Source organism: Takifugu rubripes, chromosome 19, assembly GCF_901000725.2.
Source record: "Takifugu rubripes chromosome 19, fTakRub1.2, whole genome shotgun sequence".
Classification (NCBI taxonomy): domain Eukaryota; kingdom Metazoa; phylum Chordata; class Actinopteri; order Tetraodontiformes; family Tetraodontidae; genus Takifugu; species Takifugu rubripes.
This window is the reverse complement of record NC_042303.1, coordinates 7,527,355-7,540,405: the sequence shown is the minus strand read 5'-3', so window position 1 is coordinate 7,540,405 and position 13,051 is coordinate 7,527,355. Positions and strand designations below refer to the sequence as shown.

General features: G+C 44.6%; 2 protein-coding genes across 4 annotated transcripts; both read left to right on the top strand.

Annotated features, from left to right (window-relative positions):
* The first annotated feature begins 526 nt into the window (after positions 1 to 526).
* espl1 (extra spindle pole bodies like 1, separase) lies at positions 527 to 10,961 on the top strand. Of its 3 annotated transcripts, none has more exons than XM_029826402.1 (31): positions 527 to 685; positions 823 to 911; positions 1,043 to 1,345; positions 1,542 to 2,288; positions 2,385 to 2,486; positions 2,594 to 2,705; positions 2,782 to 2,909; positions 3,027 to 3,220; positions 3,365 to 3,607; positions 3,734 to 3,878; positions 4,002 to 4,158; positions 4,291 to 4,430; positions 4,670 to 4,804; positions 4,902 to 5,015; positions 5,104 to 5,275; positions 5,348 to 5,476; positions 5,642 to 5,798; positions 5,954 to 6,063; positions 6,173 to 7,299; positions 7,391 to 7,793; positions 7,921 to 8,079; positions 8,202 to 8,415; positions 8,509 to 8,714; positions 8,893 to 9,020; positions 9,100 to 9,222; positions 9,298 to 9,447; positions 9,533 to 9,700; positions 9,782 to 10,002; positions 10,081 to 10,164; positions 10,310 to 10,474; positions 10,557 to 10,961. In XM_029826402.1, exons 2-31 carry the CDS (start codon positions 831 to 833, stop codon positions 10,756 to 10,758), a joined length of 6,519 nt encoding a protein of 2,172 aa, XP_029682262.1. In that variant the 5' UTR covers positions 527 to 685; positions 823 to 830; the 3' UTR covers positions 10,759 to 10,961. The 3 variants fall into 3 exon arrangements, with proteins under 3 accessions (XP_029682262.1, XP_029682261.1, XP_029682264.1); XM_029826401.1 differs by having other exon boundaries at positions 811 to 911; XM_029826404.1 differs by having other exon boundaries at positions 527 to 911; positions 7,921 to 8,049.
* A 222-nt stretch (positions 10,962 to 11,183) lies between these two features.
* Positions 11,184 to 13,021, top strand: pfdn5 (prefoldin 5). Its single transcript, XM_003973107.3, has 6 exons — positions 11,184 to 11,309; positions 11,693 to 11,795; positions 11,919 to 11,950; positions 12,042 to 12,116; positions 12,201 to 12,306; positions 12,709 to 13,021. Exons 1-6 carry the CDS (start codon positions 11,244 to 11,246, stop codon positions 12,789 to 12,791), a joined length of 465 nt encoding a protein of 154 aa, XP_003973156.1. The 5' UTR covers positions 11,184 to 11,243; the 3' UTR covers positions 12,792 to 13,021.
* Positions 13,022 to 13,051: the final 30 nt, after the last annotated feature.

Genomic DNA, 13,051 nt, shown 5'->3' with positions numbered 1-13,051 from the left:
CTCATCTGATTCTGTTTATTTATTCATTCCTTTGAATGTGGATGTAAGGGTTGCATCAGTCTCTGTCTTTACACCAGTTTATGCTTCTGTATCCTGTCCTTACACACCAATCAAATTAGTGGCATTATTTACATTTATTGTAGGCATATTGCACACTGGTGTTTTTTTCCCCCACAATATGGAAAGTGAAAACTTTTTATTTTGGTTTATTCTTTACACCGACATTAATATGGGATATTAATTGCTTAACCCGGGGTAAAAGTTTCATTCAAAGAGGTCAACAGTCAGGTTGTCAGCAAGTGTATACCTTTGCCCTACTTCATGATTTTGTATGAGGTTGTTTCTGACTGTTGTAGTAGTTATCTTTGTAGATTTAGTATCTTGAATATTGTATTTTTCCCGTATTTGATTTAGTTCATTGATTAATCCTTCATTTGTTCAAAGTCATATCCAGTTATATTTGGCTCGCACGACAATAAACGACCTCATTACCCATAAATCCCTGCATTTCCGTATTAAGACGGAAGTATTATCTGATTGGTTAACAGACGGTGTTCAAAAAGAGTGCGCGGTGTTTTAGTCAGTAGATGCCGAAAGTTTTTTCGACTTTAACTTAGTACTAATTTTGTATGGCTCGTAGATCGTACGCCATTTGCCTGGTTCAAAGAAAAGCGTTATAGTAACGGTGTGTTTCATTGGTCAAGTCGCATTGCCTTCCATAAGTTCGTTTACGTTAAGTTGACCGCTGTTTGCTAACTAAACCGCTGTTGTTTTTTTCTTTTCTAATTAACATGGATTAAATTGCAAAAGCGTTTTCTAAAGCTGTTGGAATGAAGTGTTTAAAAGTAGACGAATACATCAAGCAGACCGGGTCTGTGGAAGAGACCGACCGTTTGCGTCAAGAATTGGAGGTTAGTTTATTCACGAATCCATTTAAAAGTGACAATTCCCAAGGTATTTTAGTTAGGCCTACGTGCCATGTGCTTACATTTGCGTGCGTGTGTATTCCTTTCGATTTGTAAAGACTTGTGTCTTTCTTCAGAGTTATGTAAAGAATGGCCCTGGTCTTCAAGGTCGCACTCTGTGTGACAGAGTCATCAGAGCCTGTAACCATCAGCTTGGAGTTGGGTCCCCGGACCCGGACCATGTTGTCCACTTGGTGCAACTGGTCCAGGTTTCCCTGCACGGCTATGACGTCTCATCCGCACTTGTGGCTCAGAGCACTCCTCTGTACATGGAGAAGATCATATTCCACATTGTCAAGAAGCTAAGCTCGCTTGAAGCTCATCATTTGTGCAGCCACGTAGCCGGGCTACTTCACAGCAGGCTGATCCCAGCCCAGCAGGTAGGATTGATTTTATTTAGTTTCATAGTATAACCAAAAAACGCAATCAGGTTGGTCCAGTGTCCTGCATTAAAAATCATTTTTCCTGTTAATGTTTGACTTGACAGTAACCCCTGACAGCATATGTTTAGTAGAATGAACTTTTTTATGTTGTGACTAATCATGTTGTATTAACTCCTTCTTGTGTTGTAAATAGGGGGAGGACTATTGTGTCCTTGTGCGGAGCTGCTTCTCTGTGCTCTGGAACGGGCTGTCAGCCTCCAAACACGAGAAGATTGCGAATGCTCGTGAGAAATTACACTGCCAGGTGCAAGCGTTGAGCTTTCTTCTGTTGCTGGACACAGAAAGTGGAAGCCCCTCTGTGTCCAAAATTTCCATATACACAGAAGATGCGATCACTGAATTTGAGAGCGGTTGTGGATCAATTACCCAGGATGATGCTACTTTTCTTGTAAAGGAAATGCACACAGTTTTCAGTCGATGCGCATCTGATGGTCGGGGTCACGACGGAGCAAAGGAACCCACTGAGATGTCAAGTGTGTACGTTGTCTCTGAAATGGTGCAGATTGTAATAAAGGCCCTTTGTAAGGCCAGTCACTACACTCTGGCTGGCACCTTGGTCAATGAGTTTGAAACCAAGGTCAGGGACTGTGCTGACTGCTATTTTGCTGCAGTAGCACTTGGAAAATGGGCAATTAAAATTCATTTTTCACTGAAGACTGGTGGAGACGGTGGACAGCCTTTGACAGAGTGTGCAAGGATCTTGAGGGCTCTCTCATCTGATCTGGGAGACAAAGAAGCTCAATTAGTTTTGGAGGGATGCAGACTTGTGGTGTGGGCCGTTGAAAGTGGCCATGGCAAGCAATTAAGCGGACCTGTGCTGCTGGCCTGGTTTTCTTTTCTTGAGGAGCATCAAGAATGTCTATTAAAGACAATGAAAAAGGCAAGTGTACCTATTGAGCAGGAAATCTATTGATTCATTAGTCTTAGAAAAGCTCGTTCAATGAAAATTATGCACATTGTTGTGGTTTCTTTACAGAACTCATTGTGTCAGGCTGAGAGGAGCAGACTCCAACAGACCCTGTGCATCAACATCTATCAAGGTTTTGTGTTTGCTTATGAGAGCCTGCTCGCATCACAGGTGAGGCTACTTTCATGAAGTGTTTAGTTGTGATAAAGTACCGCTCAATAACATCAATTGAATGCATCGGAGTGCTCAGGCCAGCTGTGTGATGTGTTGGTTTTCAGCTGGAGGACAGTGAGACGCTGGGCAGAGTGATGCTCTACTGCCAGGCCACAGCTGGACTCATGATGACGGAGCTCCATAAACTCTCAAATGAAAACCTTCTCATAAAAGCAGGTGAGTGTTTCACTTTTCATTACTCTCACATTGAAGCAGTCGTGGGTTTTTTACTTTGTCACCGTCCTTTTGACAGTGATCGCTGTGAGCAACTTGGCCTGTGGCTTGTTTAACCGCCGTCTTTACGACCAGGCCTTCTCACTAGTTGAGATCCTCTGTAAGGATCTCTGCAGGACCTGTCCTATGTCTCTCTCCGTTGAACGGGTAAGCTTTTTTCTTTTCTCGAATACGTATGAATATTTAAGAGCTGACCTTACTTTACATTAAGCGGTCAGCAATTTTGTCTCAAGACTCCACTCCTCTTGTCTTTTGAATGTTCAGTTGAGCCGTCCTTTCATGCTGGCCGTGCAGACGTCTCGGCGAGTAGGTCAGCTTGAGCGAGCACTGGATTGGGTGATCCAATGGCTGAAAGCTTTGGGGGACAATATCACTGCTCATATGGCCGAACCGGTCTCGTTGTGGGTGAAAACAAAAATTGACGCTGCTCGCACCTCAGAGGAGGATCTTCGTCTCAGGTAAATACAGGTTTTGAAGCTCAAAGGGTTTTTTGTTGTTGTTGTTGTTGTTGTTGTCACGTGAAACCATTCATTTAGAAATGTCACGATATTTGAGTGGAAAGGAAAATTAACAGCTGTTGCCCCCATCCCGCCCCGGAACAGGACCTTACGTGACGGCTTTGGTCCGGATGTCCCAGATGAGAAAGTAATGCTTTGCCTGTTGGAGGAGGAGCTCCGTGCATATAAGGAGGCTGTTGGTGACACGGCCCAAGAGCGTTACAATACTCTCTGTGATCTCTTGGAGATCTGCCACGAGGAGAGCTCCCACAGCCACCTGAGAGCCGTTTACCTCTGTGAGATGGCTCAAGTTGTGGTTTACCAGGACTTTAGTGAACAGACTGACTGGTAAGAACTTTTCCTATGTAATTTACATGGGGAGGCGGTCTACTTTAAACATACAGTATATATATATTTTTTGTCTGGTCTCTTCGAGCGCTACAGCATCTATGTTCTTCATTTGTAACCATACAGCACAGCGCTTGATTTTACCCATGAAGCTCTTCGGCTACTGGAAGGAGAAGCAGAGACTCCAGAGAATGCTGACAGGCTGAAGGATGACAAGGCCCATGCTTTACTGTGGCACTACATCTGCAACCTTGAAAAGACGCTCCATAATGTGAGCTATTTCAAAATAAGCCACAATGTCCTGCATAGGTTTTAATTTATGATTTACTGTTAGTGAACTAAAATGGTTCATTTTCATGTTTACACATACATATACAAAATACTATTCTTCCAGGCTATTGAAAGGGACAAACAGCGAGAGTTGCTTGGGCAGACTCAGGGTGTTGCCAATCCTATTGGAACCAATGATTTTGATTACGAAGACAAGCAGAAGACGGAAGAGAGCACGATGGTCTACGAGGGCCTTCATTTCAACCTGGCTGCAGAGAATAGTAAAAAAAAATAAAAATAATTCTAGACATCATACGATAATGTACATTCCCACTGTGATGGTTGGGCAAATCAAAAGAACAATATTCAATCCTGCAGTTTAAAAAGAAAATACATTTTTTTTCCTTTTTAAGGTTTAAATAAACCTTTGGATCGTGCCCTCGATGAGTGGTCCGCTCTCCTGAACTGTCGCGACCGGCCGAATGTGCGAAATGCCAAGCAGACCTGTCACTCTATTGCTGTGATGGCAGCTCTCTTCAGACTCATGGGAAAGGTAACAGAGAATCCTGCTGCTTCTGCTTGTGTAGAAACCTTTGTGCTGTTCTTGTTCATCACCAAATACGTGACCACAGCGCAGAAGTTCAGCATAAGGACATTTTTAGTTGACCTTAATTGTATTATTTTCATAGAGATTTGTACAGTAACCCATTATGTTTTGAGTCTTAGTGATCATCTTGGTCATCATTAAGCCTTTAATGATTATTATAATTATCAGCTACTGTTGTTCTTCAGCCCCTGAAGGCCTTGGAAGCATACCAACTTGTGGCTGGACTTTCACGTCAGCTTGGTGATGCTCAGAGATGTGCCAGTTCCCTCTGTCAGACATCCAGTATCCTGCTGGATATGGGATCCCCCGAGCTTGCAATGGTAACGCACAAATGATTTAGAATAAAAGCCCTGAGTCATACTTTTTTTTTTTCTTCTTGTTTTTCTAAGTCTTTTTGGCCTATTTGTGTACTTTCAGGCCCAGCTGCAGCAAGCAGAACATCTTCTGAGTACAGAATCTGCAGAGGAACCTTCCTCTTTATCTATGTTTGTCATTCTGTTGAAAGCTCAGTACTACTACATCACAGGACAAGTAATTAACATCCGCCTCAGATGCTGTTGCTGCACTGTTCGGTTCTTCCCCTTTCCCTAATCGAAAGTCCCTTTTGCCCAAACGTCAGGTGGATCGTGGGATGCCTTTCCTGTGTGCAGTGCTGAAAGAAGCGAATGAACAGAGGCAGTCAAAGAGCTGGTACATGTTACGTGCTCTGACCCTCCAGACCTGCAGCTTCTATCTGAGTCTGGACACAAGTGCATTACCAGAAGCCCAGCGGCGCGCCATCAATCAGCATGGTTAGTATGAGCCACGTTTTTTGCTTCTCTGTTTGAACTTTTCAAGAGTGGAGTTGATGGATTTTCTCACAGGTCTAAACAGCCCGGACACTGCCCTGTATGAAAGTCTGAAGCTTCTCTGCAGCCTCTTGGTCACTTTAGTTGGGAAAGGCCTGTATGGATCTCATGGTGGCAGCTCAGAGATGCGTTTCATTGGCCAAGGTAAACTTGTCCCAGATGTAAGCAAATAAAATATAGAACAACACTTAAATTACACATGTTAATATAACAATATATTTGTAATGTATTGTTTAGTCCCAGTTGGTTTTACAGTTGCACTGCTGTTACGATGCTGATTTATCTATTTGCCTATTTATCCACGAACAGGAGACAACCTGGTGCTGAAGTGGCAGCTTCTTGCAGAATTGTTGAGCTGCTCTATGAAGATGGTTGCTCTGAGGAGCAGCTGCGGTGCCATCAACGATGCCAGACTCCAGTGTCTTGAAGCTCTCAAGCTGGCCATCAAGCTTCAAGCACCAAGCCAGTACGCACAGCAAATTAATATAGTTGCGGATTAAAATGCAAAAAGGGTTGAAGAAATGGTTCTCTGATAATTTGAACATTAATGCACTCTGGTGTGTGTGTGTGTGTTGTTAAAATTAGCAGAGGTTAAATGTATTGTTTTTGTGGTGTTTTAAGATGTGCAGAACTGCTGGTGTTGAAAGCTGAGTTGGAGCTGATGCAGGGGGAGAGAGAAGAAAGCGCCATCGATTTGGACAAAGTCAGAAACCTTCTGGAGATCTGCACAGGTTTGTCAAATGTACAATTCCACCTGGTTAAATAGGCCTTAATATCCTGTCTTTAGTTGAAATGTTTAATAATCCCTGAATGTGTTACTCTTCTTTACTGCTCCTGTAGATTTTTCCGATCAGGTGAAAAAGGCCGAGGTCAAAATCAAACCACGGAAGGGGCGCCCGGCACAGAAGCCCCAGTCTCCACTTCCTAACTTGGATGATGATTGTAAAGGAATTCTGACTACGAGATGGCTCCCCAAAGAACCCGTAGTGAAAGATCCAACCAGCTCCCCTCCCCTCAAAGCTCAGCCTCGCCGCTGGCTGTCGTCCCTGGCACACGACTCCAACTGTCTGTGCCCCTGCTGCGCTGAGCCCTGCCTGGGCCGCGCCACAGCTCGCTGGGCAGCTGTGCAGGCCGATCTGATTCTACAACTGGATCCTAACGAAGTCAAAGCCAGTTTGAAACTCCGGTCGGCAACACTCGCTCGCTGTAAGAGTGTTTCGACAAAGCTCGGGGCAAAATTGGCTAAACTCTTCACTGCCTGCGGCACCAACAAGAGTGTAGCTAAACCCGCCCTGATGGAGGATGTGGTGAGCCGTGTGTATCTGTGCATGGTTCTGTCTGGACTGGACCCAAGACAGAAGAAGGTCAGCGGTGTGTGGAATTTACTGGAGGCTGGTTTAGCATTCGTTAATGCCACACCGTCTCCTGCCTTAAGACCTGTGAAAGCAGGTCTAACAGCCACCAAAGCGATACTGACTTTGATCAGCATGGCAGATAAAAAGGGCTGCAGCCCAGAAGAGCTCTTCTCAAACGCTTGGAATTGGAATCCGCCCAAAGCAGGAGTGCTGATGTCAGAAGAACCGAAGAGTCCGCCTCCAGCATTGCTAATTAAACCCAGAGAGGCCAGCAAAATCCCGGCTAAAACAAAGGAGGCAAAGAAAACTAAAGGTGTCAAGCCCAAGACAAACATTCCAAGCTCTATAGCCAAAACAAAGGGCCTGGTCGCCATGACTCCAGTGGCGGTGAAGTCGAAGACTGACCGGAAGGACTTTTTTGACTTCAACACTGTGGTTCCAACAGTGACCTGTACTCCGGTTCAAAGGGCGAAAGGCCAAACCCTTGTGCAGAAAGCACCAAGGACGGCATCAAAGCTGCAGTTTCATGTGTACGAAGAGTCGTCGCCAGATCAAGATAAAGTCAGACCCGTGCCCGCTGCTCCCAGACGCACAAAGAAATCTCGTTTCAAGGTAGAGAACTAACCACGGTGGACTTTGGGTTTTAAAAATCCTTGTTTTTAAAAAAAAAATAAAAAAAATGTCTTTGTTAAATTTCTCTTAGGTGGAGTTTAGTGATGAGAGCGACACAGAAGCAACTACACAGACATCACCAAAACAAAAAACACAAAAAAGATCTACACAAAGAGCTGTCCCAAACACTAAAATGACCCAGGATCCACCTGCAGAGAAAGTTCTGCCCCAAAGACAGACCAGAGGAAGTAAGAAGAGCACAGCGGTGCCTCGAGCCAGCTCCTCTGAGGACGACGAGTCCCTCACCTGCAGGGCAGCCTCGACAAGGAGAGGGCGAGGCCGGAGGGATCCGACCAAGACGGAGGGAGATTCACTGGAAGAGCCAGACAAAATGAGGACCATCGACGAGGAAATCCCAGACGCCCTCGACATCAGTGTCGAACAGCTTAGAACATCAGACACCGAAACCAACCCTGCCTCAGCCGATAACATTGGTCAGTATTTTGTGTGTGTGGAGGGACGAGGAGCAGAAAAATCAACACAATATTCAGGTGTTGAATCTGTGTGCTGTAATAACTGTTGTCTAACGATCTTTGACCAGAGGTAATTTCCTTTCTGCAGATGTGGATTTTGAGGTCTTGCGGAGGGATATCTGTTGTGACTTGGATAGAGACGACTTATCTGAACTGAGGCCCAGAGATCTGAGAGAAGGTCCACAAACGCGCCCGTCCCATTCAGACAGCAGACCAGGTGGGACGTCACTCCGCTGCAGCCGCCATGGTGATCCGATTACCGCAACCACGTCCGATAACCTTGACTTATAATTTGGGGAATTACATATGTAACCAATATTTTGGCCGTCCGATTTCTAATTTTCTGACTGTAAAACTTTCTGTCCTCAGACAATCTAACTCTGGAAGATGTGCAGTCGCTGCTGCGCTCTGCCTGGTTGTCGTTTGTGCACGTCCCATCTCCCTCCATCTACACCACCCTTTCTTCTCTTTTGGCTTTATCAACGGGCCAGCAGGACCCCGTGACTACAGCGATGCTACACGCACATTCTATAGGGATCACAAGTCGCCATCGCACCATCCGACATCTAACCAGTTGTCTGAAGTAAGAGCACATCGGGATTTGCTGCTAACATCTGCTAGAATCCATCTTCGCCATCCGATGGCCCAGTGTGTCACTAAGTGATGCTGTTTCCAGGAAGTTGAGAAAAGCATCCAGTGAACTCGCAGGCAAGATGGAGTCTCTGACGCTGGATGAAAAGAGTCCAAAGGACTGTAAGGACGCTACAGAGCAGATGTTGTTGCAGCTGGAGGACATCTTCTCCTTCCCAACCGCTGACTCATCTACCTTCCCCGGGAGCCACTGTCGAGAGTTTACGCAGCTGACTCAGCACATTCCTCCAGGTGAAACACTCAACAATGCCCTGATCTCAAAGCAAAGCGTGAATTAAGCCTCTGTCAACACACGTAAAATGTCCCCGAGCTCTTTAAGCTTAACAGAACTGGGGAGGGTTGAGACCGTGCGCTTTTATTTCTCATACGAATAGCTTTAATTAAATGTTGCCTTCCTCTCCCGGTGAAGGCGTAACCGTGTGCGTCATGTCTGTACTCGGAGTAAAACCGGGAAAGATGGGCGACAGCGTCATGCTGTCCCGTTTTGAGAAGGGATCCGCACCGATCACCGTTCACATCCCCACCTCAAAACAGCAGGTAAGGAGGAAGAGGAGGAGGAGGAGATTACAGCATTACACGTCCTATAGCACCAGCGACTGTTTCTCTGTTGCTGCAGCGTCCCGTCAGTTGGATGGTGCAGGAAATGGATGAGATCCTGGCCAAACAGAAGGTTGTGAGCTGCGTGTCCGAAAAGGCCAAATGGTGGGAAGGGCGCAGAGCGCTGGACTCTCAGGTTGAGGTGAGTGCTGACGAGGGCTTTGTTAGAGGAAGAGTCCAGCACTGACGCGGGAGTCTCTTGTCCACCGTGTTTCAGAGGCTGTTAAAGGAGATGGAGGAATTGCTGGGGTGCTGGAGGAGCTTGCTTCTGCCTCTTTCTTCAAATCCTGAGCTGTCCAAACACGCTCAGCACCTCTGCAGGTCCTTGTCAGCAAAGGGGGTGAAAGTTGATGAGGACACATTGAAGGTGTGTTTGTCTTTCTGCCTTGGGGCCGGGGGGGGGGGGGATCTCCACAGCTGCAGTCCATTAAAGTTTTTAAGTGTGTTTGCAGCCCCTCCTGTCTGCGTCGTCGCTGCTCTCTCAAGATGACCTCAGAAGATTTGGTCTGGGGGTTTCCCCGCAGTGGGACACCCAGTGCGACCATCTCCTTCACACAGCTGCGTCTCAGCTCGCAGACAGAGAGGAGCCTCGTGGTCATGTTGTTCTCATCCTAGACAAGGTTTGCTTCATCACCTCTCTTTAGGATGCATCTGTAATGGGCCTTTGATATAAATGGCCCGGTGTCTGGTTTGCTCTGCAGTACCTTCAGAAGCTGCCATGGGAGAGCACGTCCATGCTGAAGCCCCACTCAGTCAGCCGGATGCCGTCTCTGCACTCCCTTATCGGACTCTGCATTCAAAAAGAAGCCGACTCTCAGTCCCTCCTGAAAAAGGGCGTGGACGCAGAGCGGGCGTTTTATGTGCTCGACCCCGATGCCAACTTGGGAAACTCTCAGGATCGGTTTAAGGAGTGGTTCAGCAGGTGAGACGCGAGTCCTGGTTCAGCTGTTCCTGCCGTGAACTGAGAGTCTCAGTGACTTTATTACTTGTGTTTTTAAAGTAAACCGGAGTGGGAGGGTGTGTGTGGAGTCACTCCTGACTCGGGTCAGCTGGAAGAAGCTGTTGCCTCTAAAGATTTGTACATGTGAGTGGTTTTAGTCATGGTTTCACATTCTGATGTTCAATATTTACTAAGCATAGAGCGCTTTCTTAAATGAAGTGCTCTAACACCATAAGATGTAATGCTTCATGTAAATTTTCCTTCGTTCTCTTATCACCCTGGGGGGCAGTTACGTGGGGCACGGGGCTGGTGCACGATTCCTCGACAGCCAAGGGGTCCTGAAACGGCAGATGAGAGCTGCCTCCCTGCTGTTTGGCTGCAGCAGCGCCGCGCTGGCAGTGCGCGGTGAACAGGAAGGACAGGGCATCATTCTTAACTACCTCATGGCCGGATGGTGGGATGTCTCCTCAAGCACATTTATTTGCTTTGTTTGTGTTAAAGAGTGACGTGAATCAATCTCTTTCTTACTTTATCAGTCCATTTGTGCTGGGAAACTTGTGGGACGTGACAGACCGAGATATCGACCGGTTCACAAAAGCTCTTTTGGAAGCCTGGTTTGCTGCTGGGTCTGGAGCTCCTCTCCTGGCTTATATGGGCTCATCACGCCAGGCCACACACCTGAAGCACCTCATAGGAGCGGCACCTGTGGTGTACGGATTACCAGTCCACCTGCAGTAGGGGAGAGGATGCTGATGACCTTAAGCACCTCTGGAAACAGGACAATGTTCCAGGATTCTATTTAAGTCTTAAAGCGTTTGCACTTACTAGAGTGTGTTTGGTTTTTAATCATCTTCCTTTATTATTGTTATTTTTAACATTTACAAATTTTATTCTGTTGATGAGAACATTTTTTGAAATAAATTTTATTCTCATGCATGAAATCTGTGCATTCACATTTATTAAAACATTGCAAATTCTAAGAAACTTACTAACTACACAACTGATTAGATTTCACTTAAATTAGCTTTAAAATATTTTATCCGTGAAACTACAGCGTTTCAGTTGCGGGTGTTGTAAATAAATGCTTCCATTATTTCGCTATAAAGTTCGAACGTTACTTTGACGGTGCAGTTACGCCATCTCGCCACTGGGCGGCGCGATGCACATTAGCGGCATCCTCCCCCGGAAGTGGTTAATGATCATTTGTGCGTCTCGATTTCAACATGGCGGTGAATCTCGCAGACCTTTCTCTCCCTCAGTTAGAAGGACTGAAAAATCAACTTGAACAGGTTACAGAGAAATTTAATTGTAAATTAGTTCTGCGGTTTGATATATGTATTTAGGAGAATCGATAATTTAGAGAACGTGTTTGCTAGCCGGCTATCACATGTGATGCTAACCGTGTAGCCGCTAGCTATCAAATAATGCTAGTATATTAAATTAACGAGACATGGAGGCATTATTTTGCCCTTGTCTCATCAGAAACACATATACACAACTTGAACTGTTTGATGAGGGCTTTTTTGTCATATATTATGAAAGTGTGTTCAGTAAGGAATACAAATCATTCTATTCTGACAGGGTTGATTTGTGCCATTTGTGTGATCGCTGCAGAATTACTATGAGCCAGCTTTTGTTTTGCTTTTTTTTAAAACAATGTTCCTCTTTGCAGGATATTGAGTTCCTAACGTCTTCAATAGGTCAGCTCAAAGTTAGCCAGAACAAGTTTGTTGATGCAAAGGACAGTTTAAACGTCCTAAACGAAAACAATAAAGGTGAGTGAACCTGGTGGTGTTTTTAGGTATCTGCCCCACTAACTCTTAGATGATGGATCTTAAAGTCAGATTGATGTTTGTGATATTAATCCCCCCTCCTAAATTTTTTCCTCTCTCATGCAGGAAAAGAATTGCTTGTGCCACTTACCAGCTCTGTATCCTTTATATTATTTTACACACAACCTGTAATTCTCTTGCCTATTGTTAAATTTAATTTAAAAATAACTCCTTGACTTTTCTTCTTAGATGTATGTTCCTGGATCATTAAATGATGTGGAAAATGTTTTAGTAGATGTGGGGACAGGATATTACGTTGAAAAGGTAACTATATTTACATGATAAACTTTTGAATTGAATGACAAAATTTGTGGAATATTCGGTGAACTTGTTTTTCCTTCTCTGCAGAATGTGAAAGATTCAAAAGCATTCTTTAAACGCAAAATTGAATTCCTTACAAAGCAGATAGAAAAAATTCAACCAGTACTTCAAGAAAAGCATGCAATGAAACAAGGTAAGCCTGGCTTAAATTCTCAGAATGGTCTAATTTCCAGTTACATCATGAATATTTACTTACCTTCTGTCAATTGACAAATGGTTGGATGTGCATGAACAATTAATTTTGCTCTTTATCGCATTTTAAGTGCAGTGTAGACTTTGACCTATGATGGGATTGTGTCAAAATATGGTTTCAAAGCATAAAAATTTATATTACACGTGCAACTGAAATCATGCAAAGTATCTCCATATTGCAGTGTTCAAATGATGTGTTCATTTTTCATTTGACTGTAGTTGTTTAACATAATCTATGCATCTTCTTACTGCTGTGCTTTTGCAGGGTCACAATGTAATTCTTATACTGAAAATGCATCTAGGCTTAATATATTCCTCATGTATGTTGTGTTGTGTTTTCTAGCTGTCCTTGAAGTCATGAATGTGAAGATCCAGCAGCTCCAACAGGGCCAACAGACTTCACAGATGGGCACAACCAAAGCTTAATCAGAATGTTGTTGTTTTAAACCCTTCTTAATGGAGCGTTTACATGTGTGCATAAACGAAGAGAAGCAGGTGTCCACCACAAATGATGTCATGATTGACGAGTTTGGGTTTTGAAGGGAGATGGGTGACCCTGTCAAAAGGAAATTATAGGTGAGCTGTTGTCATGGGAAGACCAATCATACTTGTTTGGTGTTGGTTGTGTTTGCAAATAAAGATTTCATTGAAACTGTTGTGCATTGTTTTTTTGAAGGTTGTTGGTA

Excerpts from the sequence above, each read along its gene's own strand:
- espl1 (XM_029826402.1), top strand. The coding sequence starts at position 831 with ATGAAGTGTTTAAAAGTAGACGAATACATCAAGCAGACCGGGTCTGTG. Across the intron at positions 2,487-2,593 it reads AGAGCCTGCTCGCATCACAG|CTGGAGGACAGTGAGACGCT; the intron begins GTGAGGCTACTT and ends GTTGGTTTTCAG. Across the intron at positions 10,003-10,080 it reads TTTAAGGAGTGGTTCAGCAG|TAAACCGGAGTGGGAGGGTG; the intron begins GTGAGACGCGAG and ends GTGTTTTTAAAG.
- pfdn5 (XM_003973107.3), top strand. The coding sequence starts at position 11,244 with ATGGCGGTGAATCTCGCAGACCTTTCTCTCCCTCAGTTAGAAGGACTG. Across the intron at positions 11,310-11,692 it reads TGAAAAATCAACTTGAACAG|GATATTGAGTTCCTAACGTC; the intron begins GTTACAGAGAAA and ends TCCTCTTTGCAG. Across the intron at positions 11,796-11,918 it reads CCTAAACGAAAACAATAAAG|GAAAAGAATTGCTTGTGCCA; the intron begins GTGAGTGAACCT and ends TCTCTCATGCAG.